General features: G+C 44.2%; 1 protein-coding gene across 5 annotated transcripts in view; it reads right to left on the bottom strand.

The window, feature by feature from the left end:
- The window catches only part of LOC137383313 (myosin phosphatase Rho-interacting protein-like), a 334,034-nt gene that overhangs the window by 42,800 nt on the left and 280,173 nt on the right, over positions 1-11,061 (bottom strand). For all 5 annotated transcript variants that reach the window (XM_068055969.1, XM_068055968.1, XM_068055971.1 and 2 more), the window contains exons 18-22: positions 10,596-10,755; positions 7,061-7,180; positions 6,623-6,709; positions 5,649-5,808; positions 4,922-5,007 (exon numbers count right to left, since the gene is read on the bottom strand). In XM_068055969.1, the coding sequence (XP_067912070.1) occupies positions 4,922-5,007; positions 5,649-5,808; positions 6,623-6,709; positions 7,061-7,180; positions 10,596-10,755 (613 nt within the window). The remainder of the gene's footprint in view (positions 1-4,921; positions 5,008-5,648; positions 5,809-6,622; positions 6,710-7,060; positions 7,181-10,595; positions 10,756-11,061) is intronic.

The following is an 11,061-nucleotide window of genomic DNA, read 5'->3' as shown; positions in this document are numbered from 1 at the left end:
ATCTGCTGTACTGACACATGTTACTGTATATAATTGTTTTCATGCAGTCACGTAACTTCTAACTAAATAGAACTGGACCCTGCAAACACCCAGATATAAGTTTTGATTGCATAACAGCTGAACATTCCAGCATACAAATTCTTACTGGGGGTAAGAGACTGTGCTATACAATCTCATATACAGCTGCATGCAGACTGTGTTGTGTAAACAGACAGAACAATGCAATTTCTTAAATACAAGGGATTCAGTTCACTACTCAAACCATTCCTCACTATAACTGTAGGCTGTGTTTTGTATAGGCATGCCAAGACCTAAGTGGTCACATTCTATATAGAGTGGGAGCATTCTGTTTGTGATGCTATTTCATAATGTTCCCACAAGGAACGAATGTTGCATTCAGATACCATTTTATGAGGGGAAAATTCTTTGCAACTCCAATGGATCTCAAATGTGCACAGTTTACCATTACTTTACAAAGGAATCTGAGAAGATGGGGTGATGAGTGGCAAATGTTACTAAGCATGGACAAATGCAAGACAATGAGACTAGGCAACGGAAGTAAGCATTGGAAATGCAGTCTTAAATGCCTTAAGGCTTCAGGACAATGCAGAAGAGAGATTGGGGATTACTGGTAGATGGCTCACTGGCACTAAGCACAATGTGTGGCAACAGTAAGAAAAGCTAATGGTACCTTGGGATGCATAAGCAAAGGGAAAGCGCAAAACCCTATGAGCGATGATGAATCTACACAAGGCACTAATAGAGCCACACTTGGGAGTACTGTATATAGCTCTGGTCGCTCTGCTATATATCAGACAGTGTAGATAAGGGCAACTGAGTTATAAGGAGTGGTTGAAGAATTTGGATTGTTTACGTTAAGCCTTGGGAGATATTACTCAAAATTCTTGACCGACGCACCTGGAGTAGTGCATGCAGTTTTGGTCCCCTTACCTTAGGAAGGATATTATTGCCAAAGAGAAAGTGTAACGAAGGTTCATCAGACTTGTTCCCGGGATGGCGGGACTGTCCTATGAAGAGAGATTGGGGAATCTGGGCCTATATTCTCTAGAGTTTCGAAGAATGAGAGGTGATCTCATTGAAACCTACAAAATACTTGAAGAGATATACAAGGTAGATGCAGTTAAGATGTTTCCCCTGGTTGGGGAGTCTAGAACCAGGGGACGCAATTTCAAAATAAGGGGAAAGCCACTTGGGACCAAGATGAGGAGAAATTTATTTACTCAGAAGGTTGTGAATCTTTGGAATTCTCTATCCCAGAGGGCTGTGGAAGCTCAGTCATTGAGTATGTTTAAAGCAGAGTTTGACAGATTTCTAAATACAAATGACATAAGGAGATATGAGGATAGTGTGGGGAAAAAAGCATTGAAGTGGAAGATCAGCCATGATCCTATTGAATGGCAGGGCAGGCTCGATGAGCTGAATGGCCTACTCCTGCTCCTATATTCCTAATAGATTGAACAGCAGTAATGTGTTCAGGACTGGCACTAACCCTAAAAGTAGAGTATGTAGGCTGTTGTATAGAATAGGAAAGGTTCAATGTTTATATTTACGTACTTTACAGAAGGTGGTAACTGAATGGAACAGACTGCCCAGGGAAGCAGTGGTGCAGATAGTGTGGAAAATTTCAGGAAGAATTAAACAGGCAATTGTGGGTTATTAATTTTTGGGACCAGCTGTATGGATTCCAAAGCATTTTCTGGTTCCATGACTGTTGCTTGACCTCAGCCAGGGAGTTGGGGGGTGGTGTGGGGGAGGCGGAGGAATTAAGGTCCCATGACAACTATCAACAGCCAGTCATAGATCAGCATTAACTAGCTCTGGATGGCATGAGTGATGCATCCACTGACTCATCATCCTAGTTCATGCTTCACCCCCAGCCAAACACGATCATATATTCTCCAAGTATGCGAACACAATGCACTAAGATATTTCTGCAACTTATCATATGAACCTACTTGCCCCATGCACACCATGTACGAGGGTAACAGCAGAACATCAGAGATAAGGTAGGACCTTCAAAAATGATGCAAAACAGCATTCACCATCCCGATAGCTACACAACAGCAAACCTGGCACTGGTACCTTTTAGCTTTCCCATGTGACCTGCTCTATTACAGACTGAGGGGGAACAAGCAAAGTAAAACAGTGAGAACCAATGCTCGCAGATACAGCAATCTTTTAATGTCAAAACAGTCTGGGCTTCATCAGACCAGAAAACTACTCATCAAAGGCATTTGTTTTGAACTGACAGTGTATCTTTGAAGCATGACAAATGCAATAAAGCAGAATGTATCAATTATCTCACAGGGGCACAATCTACAATATATCAATTGGGTTTGCAACAGCAGAGCGTAGACCCTATCCTGTCAGAGGAGGAATCTGAGAGACTGGATTGAAAAAACTGACCTGACAGACACCATCTCAAGTGAGAAGCAGTTCTAGGACTGAGAAAATTTACCTGACACTGTGAACCTGACTTCCAGACAGCAGTGTGACTGAGTGAAGGGCAGCCCTTAGACTAAGGAAATCGATCCAGCTTAGACAGCAAGTCAGAGTGACAGGCAGCTCCAGAACTGGGGCTGAGGCAGTGTCACCAAGCGATGGGTAGTTAAGTTCCTCAATAAGAGCCCATCACCACCTTCTCAGGACAACTAGGGATGGAAATAAAGGCAGCCTTGCCAGCTTTGCCCACATCCCAAGAATCAAATTTTAAAAAAATCTCAGAATTAATGATTGGCAATCCCAGGACTGTGGAAACTCTTCTCAGTGAGACTTTGTAACAAGCAAAGCAGACTCTCAAATTCAGCGCCTTCGGCTGGGAGTTAAGCTCACAAAGAAACATGACATATGAAACAGGAGCACAATACACAGCCCTTCGAGCCTGCTGCAGCATTCTGTAAGATCATGGCTGATCTACCTCAACTCCAGCTTCCTGCATTATCCCCATATCCTTAGATTTCCTCAGTATCCAAAAATTTATCCATCTCTGTCTTCAATATACTCAACGCCTGAGCATCCACTGCTCTCTGCAGTAGAGAACTGCAGAGATTTGCAACCCTTTGAGTGAAGGAATTTCACATCTTAGTACTAAACGGCTGACCCCTTATTCTGAGACTGTGATCCCTAATTCTAGACTCCCCAGCTAGAGGAAACAAGCTCCCAAGCATTGACCTTATCAATGCCCCTAGAGAATTTTATATGTTTCAATGAGATTGCCTCTCATTCTTCTGAACTTTAGGGAATCTAGGCCTAGCCTACTTAATGTCTCCACATGAGACAACCACTTCATTCCAGGAATCAGTTAAGTGAATCTTCGATGCACTCCCTAAAAGAGAAGAATATCCTTTAGGCAAAGAGGGCAAGCATTTTAACAGTGATTCGTATACAGAACCTTCTGAATCCCAACAATACCCAGTTTTTCACCATTTATTGGTATTCTGCTTTCCTATTTTTTCCTGCCAAAGTGGATAATTTCACACTTGCCCACATTATATTCCATCTGCCGTATTCTTGCCCACTCTCTTAACCTGTCTATATCCTTTTGCATCCTCCTCACAACTTACTTTCCTACCTAGGGTTGTTCTTAGAGAGGAGAAAGTTGAGAGGAGATTTGATGGTGTCAATAACCAGGGGGCATAGATTTAAGGTAAAGGGCAGGAGGTTTAGAGGGGATTTGAGGAAAAATGTTTGGAATCTGGAACACACTACCTGAAGGGGTGGTGGAGGCAGGAACCCTCAACATTTAAGAAGTATTTAGATGAGCACTTGAAACACCATAGCATACAATGCTACGGGCCAAGTGCTGGAAAATGGGATTAGAATAGATTGGCTTGATGGCTGGCGCGGACAGGGTGGGCCGAAGGGCTTGTTTCTGTGCTGTATAACTCTATGACTATATAGACCAAACATTGATCCTTGTGGTACTCTACTAGTTACAGCCTGCCAACCTGGAAATGATTTGTTTATTCTTACCCTCCCTTTTCTGTCCATTAACCAATCTAACTAATAAATTACTCCCATCCCATGAGCCCTAATTGTGTGTAATAACCTCTTGTGCGGCACCTTTTTGAATGCTTTTTGAAAATCTAAATACACTACATCCACTGGTGCACCCTTATGTACCCTGCTAGTTGCAACCTCAAAAATACGTCAAACATGATTTCCTTTTCATAAATCTGTGTTGACTTTACCTAATCATATGATGATTTTCCAAGTGCCCTGTTACCATGTTCCTAATAATAGATTCTAGCATTTCTCCACTGGTTAGGTTAACTGGCCGACAGTTCCTTGTATTCTCTTTCTCTCTCTCCTTTCTTGAATAGTGGGTTAAGTTTGCTACCATCCAATCCAGTGGAACGATTCTAAAATCTAGGGAATTCTGGAAGATCAAAACCAACGTATCCACTATCTCTAGCTACCTCTTTTAAAACCCTAGGATGTCGTACATGAAGTCCAGGGGATTTTAGTCCCATTAATTTCTCCAGTACTATTTCTTTACTAATACTAATTTAAGTTCCTCATTTCTACAAGACCCTTTGTTCCCCACTATTTCCGAATTTTTTTTTACAGGTTGAGTTCCCGAGTGAAGTACACTGATGCAGCTGACATTAAATAACAATGTTTATTCCAATCTTTTAGGTCCAGCTCTGTTCATCTTAACTGGGATTACAAACACTATTCTTCATGAAGTGAAGACATATTGTCAATAGTTCAGTTTGTCTCTGCCCAGCAACTCAGTCCCATTTCCTACCATTTTGAGTACCATTTGCTTATTGGAGATTAATTATTTAAATTTCCGAGTAAAACAGAATAGTGAGAACATGCAAGACAGTAAAAGTCTGATTCAGGTGAGTGGGAACCCACTCATTCCTCAAAGAGTGGAGAGATGTTCAGTACTCACCTTCGACCTCAGGGTCCTCATGGCTCTGCTGCTGTTTGGCTTGTCATTCTTCAAAAAATCTGGGTTACTTTTTGATTTTGTGATATCTGGCAGTGTCAGATTGAAACAAAACAGTCAAGTGGAGGTAGTAGTTAATGATAATCACAAAACATTTAAATTGTAGTAATGCAAGAAAACATCAATCTTCAAAGGTAATGGGTCTGCCGAACTGAAGCACACGGCATCTTCCAGCATTGAGAAAAGCGTACGCAAGAGAAAAAAAACATGAGCTGGGAACTGTGCCCAGAGCACAGTCCAACACTCAGAAGTTAGCAGATGGATAAACACAGCTCTACCAACCTCTGTCACGTACAAACTCCATTCTCTGCACCAGCTGGCATCTGCAATACCAGACTGCAATATTCTGTGATAACTCAGGCAGAACCGTGCATTATGTGGAAAATAGGGGAAAGAAGGAAGAATAAATAGGCCATTTTGTCCATTGAGCATGCTCTGCCATTTTTGTTAACCATGGTAGCTCCTTATCTGTTGAATCCCAATTCTCTGCCCTTCTCCATGACATTTAGTAAATGTCTCTCAAACACCTCTGCAGGTATGCAGAGGGAAGTGAGAGTACATTTACCATAGGAAAGAACAGGCTGTCCCCACTGAGCTATATGGTATTCAAGTGACACCTTACTGAATTTTGAAATAAAAGGGAGCTCAAATACGTTCCCCACATCTTTACCGTAGCTAGTAACACAACAGTCTATTGTCTTCTCTCCCAGTGCTTCCGTGGCAGTTTTTAGCTGTTCTTTCAGCCGGTTGACATCACAGTCAGCCTTTGCTCGAACGATGCTCAGCTCCGTGTAGATACCCTTATACTTATCTGTAGCGTACTTCTTGTCCTTACAAAACAAGCATAAAAAGATTCATTGATTAAATTGACTGATTTATTGTAGCGTGCACATTAAGGGAAATTTGCACAGGGTGCCTTCTAAAAGAAAAATTAAAACTTCATCAAGAATTAACTCATCAATGTACTTTTTGCTTTGATTTTTAGAAAATTATTTAAACTGTGACAGCCGATAACATTGGGAATGAGTTTAGCAGTCAGGAGTCAGAGGCTGTTGGATTAATATCAACAGAGATACAGTCAGTAACATAAGTTAATGGCTGCAAGGTGTTACGGAGCTCTGGCAAGAGAGCTGGATTAACAAACATTCACTCCCTCCATCACTGGCGCACAGTGGCAGCAGTGTGTACCATCTATAGGATGCACTGGAGCAACTTGCCAAGCCTTCAGCAGCACCTTACAAACCCACGACCTCCACCACCTGGAAGAACCAGGGCAATAGATGCATGGGAACACCATCACCTGTGGCTCTCCCTCAAAGCCACCCACCATCCCGACTTAGAACTATATCGCCGCTCCTTTACTTTCGCTGGGGTCAAAATCCTGGAACTCCCTTCCCAACAGCACTGTGGGTGTACCTACACCACATGGAGTGCAGCAGTTCAAGAAGAGAGCTCACCACCACCCGGCCCAAGGGCAATTAGGGATGGGCAATAAATGCTGGTGTTGCCAGTGACGCTCACATCCCAACAGCAAATTAAAAAAATGCACTGTTAGACCTCTCATAGAGGAGCCCAAAACTGCAGATGTGGCCTAACCCTTGTTTTGTAGTTATTGTGACTTCTCTGTTGCACGTCTGCACTCACCCTCAGTGCAATTTGTAGTTCATCCTTTAGAGAATTAATCTCTTGTTTCAGATACTGGATTTCAGATTCTTTGACCCGCAATAAAACCTGGAAATTTAAACAAAAAAATAGAAATCTTTAATTAGAGTTTTCACCTTAGTCCTGATTGTATGAGTCACTCAAAGTGGGGGTGAAGAAAGGAAATGCCCAAGTGCAGAAGAGCTTGTGTGAAAATGTGAGGAAGAAAGTTTGAATCTGTACACAAGTGTGAAGTTTTTTTTCCTCAGTGTGAACAGCAATGGTTTAATCTTTCACACTCACCCAGTTCAGAGAGCAGATCCTCAAACTGCACCACCCAATTGACTATTAGAAAGATGAGACAAAGCCAAAAACACTGAGGTTGTTTACATGCAACCTCATTCAGCTGGGAAGGAATGGTACTTACAACACTGTTCTTACCTCCAGTTCATAGACATCTTTCCCCAGCGAGAGGGGTGAGCCAGCATCCTCTCCCTTCCCCTGCTCAGTGACCTGCGCCCTTAACCGTGCAAATTCCGCAGCCAGGCGGTTATTCAGCTCCTGCAAAATAAGCAAGAAAGAAATAAGATAGATTTGGGGAACAGGTGGCATCTCCCAATACCACAGGGATGATCATTCTCCATGTTTTAATTGCAGCCTTTACAGCTCTGGAAAATTCATTAGGGAAATTAAATGCAGAGGCAGAAGGCTTTAAGTATTCCCCCTATTTCTCTTCCCCAATTGTTTCTATCCTAGCCCCACCCACTCTCGAAGTCACTTACTCAAGGGATTATGGTTCCTTTGGCATTAATCAGCTGATCCTGCCTTCACCACGCACACATGGGATCACTGGACAGTGCTTAAGAATAGGATTTCTGGATGATTTTCCCTCCCCTGGTTCAGGGAGATGGAGGCTGATCCTAACTTTAATGGAAAGGTTACACACAGGCTGGAATTTTATGCCGTCCCAGTGAGCTGGGGGGAGACGTAAAATGGAAAGGAGGCGTAAAATGGAGCGGGAGGTTCCGGGAGGCCTCCCCGACCAGCTCCCGCCTCTGCCCCACTTTATGTAGGGCAGGGGGAAAAGGGCCGCCCGCCCCAGGCCAATCAAGGCCCTTGAGTTGCCAATTAACAGCCACTTAAGGGCCTTCACCTGCCTCCATGGGAATTTTACCCGTGGACAGCAGGCATCCTGGAGCCTGGAAAGGCCGCCCAGTGAAAGCTGGCAACCTCACAGTGCCCTAGGTGTGGGCCTTGACAAACGGGTACAGGGTGCCCGATTGAGGGCCGCCCCCGCTTCCCCAACCACCCCCAGGACTCAAGACGTCCCCTTCCCCCCAAACGACCACCCTTGCCTTGCCAGGGCCTGACCAATTACCCCTGGCGAGGCAAACCAAACTTATCTGCACACAAAGAACAAAGAAAATTACAGCACAGGAACAGGCCCTTCGGCCCTCCAAGCCTACGCCGATCCAAATCCTCTATCTAAACCTGTCGCCTATTATCTAAGGGTCTGTATCTCTTTACTTCCTGCCCATTCATGTATCTGTCTAGATACATCTTAAAAGACGCTATCGTGCCCGCGTCTACCATCTCCGCTGGCAATGCGTTCCATGCACCCACCACCCTCTGCATTAAGAACTTTCCACGCATATCCCCCCTAAACTTTTCCCCTTTCACTTTGAACTCATGTCCCCTAGTAATTGAAACCCCCACTCTGGGAAAAAGCTTCTTGCTATCCACCCTGTCTATACCTCTCATGATTTTGTACACCTCAATCAGGTCCCCCCTCAACCTCCGTCTTTCTAATGAAAATAATCCTAATCTACTCAACCTCTCTTCATAGCTAGCGCCCTCTATACCAGGCAACATCCTGGTGAACCTCCTCTGCACCCTCTCCAAAGCATCCACATCCTTTTGGTAATGTGGCGACCAGAACTGCACGCAGTATTCCAAATGTGGCCGAACCAAAGTCCTATACAACTGTAACATGACCTGCCAACTTTTGTACTCAATACCCCGTCCGATGAAGGAAAGCATGCCGTATGCCTTCTTGACCACTCTATTGACCTGCGTTGCCACCTTCAGGGAACAATGGACCTGAACACCCAAATCTTTCTGCACATCAATTTTCCCCAGGACTTTTCCATTTACTGTATAGTTCATTCTTGAATTGGATCTTCCAAAATGCATCACCTCGCATTTGCCCTGATTGAACTCCATCTGCCATTTCTCTGCCCAACTCTCCAGTCTATCTATATTCTGCTGTATTCTCTGACAGTCCCCTTCACTATCTGCTACTCCACCAATATTAGTGTCGTCTGCAAACTTGCTAATCAGACCTCCTATACTTTCCTCCAAATCATTTATGTATATCACAAACAACAGTGGTCCCAGCACGGATCCCTGTGGAACACCACTGGTCACACGTCTCCATTTTGAGAAACTCCCTTCCACTGCTACTCTCTGTCTCCTGTTGCCCAGCCAGTTCTTTATCCATCTAGCTAGTACACCTTGGACCCCATGCGCCTTCACTTTCTCCATCAGCCTACCATGGGGAACCTTATCAAACGCCTTACTGAAGTCCATGTATACGACATCTACAGCCCTTCCCTCATCAATCAACTTTGTCACTTCCTCAAAGAATTCTATTAAGTTGGTAAGACATGACCTTCCCTGCACAAAACCATGTTGCCTATCACTGATAAGCCCATTTTCTTCCAGATGGGAATAGATCCTATCCCTCAGTATCTTCTCCAGCAGCTTCCCTACCACTGACGTCAGGCTCACCGGTCTATAATTACCTGGATTATCCCTGCTACCCTTCTTAAACAAGGGGACAACATTAGCAATTCTCCAGTCCTCTGGGACCTCACCCGTGTTTAAGGATGTTGCAAAGATATCTGTTAAGGCCCCAACTATTTCCTCTCTCGCTTCCCACAGTAACCTAGGATAGATCCCATCCGGACCTGGGGACTTGTCCACCTTAATGCCTTTTAGAATACCCAACACTTCCTCCCTCCTTATGCCGACTTGACCTAGAGTAATCAAACATCTGTCCCTAACCTCAACATCCGTCATGTCCCTCTCCTCGGTGAATACCGATGCAAAGTACTCGTTTAGAATCTCACCCATTTTCTCTGACTCCACGCATAACTTTCCTCCTTTGTCCTTGAGTGGGCCAATCCTTTCTCTAGTTACCCTCTTGCTCCTTATATATGAATAAAAGGCTTTGGGATTTTCCTTAACCCTGTTTGCTAAAGATATTTCATGACCCCTTTTAGCCCTCTTAATTCCTCGTTTCAGATTGCGCCTACAATCCCGATATTCTTTCAAAGCTTCGTCTTTCTTCAGCCGCCTAGACCTTATGTATGCTTCCTTTTTCCTCTTAGCTAGTCTCACAATTTCACCTGTCATCTATGGTTCCCTAATCTTGCCATTTCTACCCCTCATTTTCACAGGAACATGTCTCTCCTGCACGCTAATCAACCTCTCTTTAAAAGCCTCCCACATATCAAATGTGGATTTACCTTCAAACAGCTGCTCCCAATCTACATTCCCCAGCTCCTGCCGAATTTTGGTATAGTTGGCCTTGCCCCAATTTAGCACTCTTCCTTTAGCACTCCTGGCTCCACATCCTCAGTTGGGCTGCAGACTCAGTGGCCACCACTCCCGGTGGCGCTGCTGGGACTAAGAGCCGCTGGCCTGCTGATTGGCCGGCAGCTCAATGAGGCAGGACCTCCTCCCTCAAATGGGTGCAAATCCCACCTCTGAACAGTTAAAGCCTGGGGACCCGTAAAATGCGGGACGGCTCCCCAGGCTTGGCAGAAGCGGGTTTGCCACCGACTTTTACGTCAGTGGCCAGCTCCCGTCTGCCCGATGTAAAATCCAGCCCACTGTCTTTGCTGCATCCTGGTAATTCTGTCTGCCTAACTTTATGAATACTGTGATCCTTTTAGCAGTATCTAAGTGTTACCTGGTTGTGAGCATTTAGGTCCTGATTCTCACGCTGACACTGCCGAAGTGCCTGCCGTTCGGCCTCTAATGCTTGAGCCAAGTGAGAGTTTTCCAAACACTTGTGAGAGTATTGCTCTGATAGAACCTGCAGCTCCCGTTGGACAGAGCCCATCTCCTCTCTGTTAAAGCAGAGAACCACCAAATGATCAGTGCGAGGACAGTCAGAATAAAAATGAAAGCAACCAGATATAGAGAAATAGAACAGATCTTCCAGTCAGAGATAATTGTCACATATACAACAATCTTTGTATTAGTCATATGGGCTTAAGAACCTTCAACTTTCTGATCTCAAGATCACAATTCAGAAAAATAAATTTTCAAAAGTATGTCTGAAAATGTGTACACCGTGCTACAAATTAGTAAATACAGTTTCTTACTCTAATGTGTACAATATAAAATCTATAAAATCTGGGTGACCTGGTAGA

This window comes from Heterodontus francisci, chromosome 24, assembly GCF_036365525.1.
Source record: "Heterodontus francisci isolate sHetFra1 chromosome 24, sHetFra1.hap1, whole genome shotgun sequence".
NCBI classification, from domain to species: Eukaryota; Metazoa; Chordata; class Chondrichthyes; order Heterodontiformes; family Heterodontidae; genus Heterodontus; species Heterodontus francisci.
Note: the sequence above shows the minus strand (reverse complement) of the source record. Positions and strands in the feature narration are given on the sequence as shown.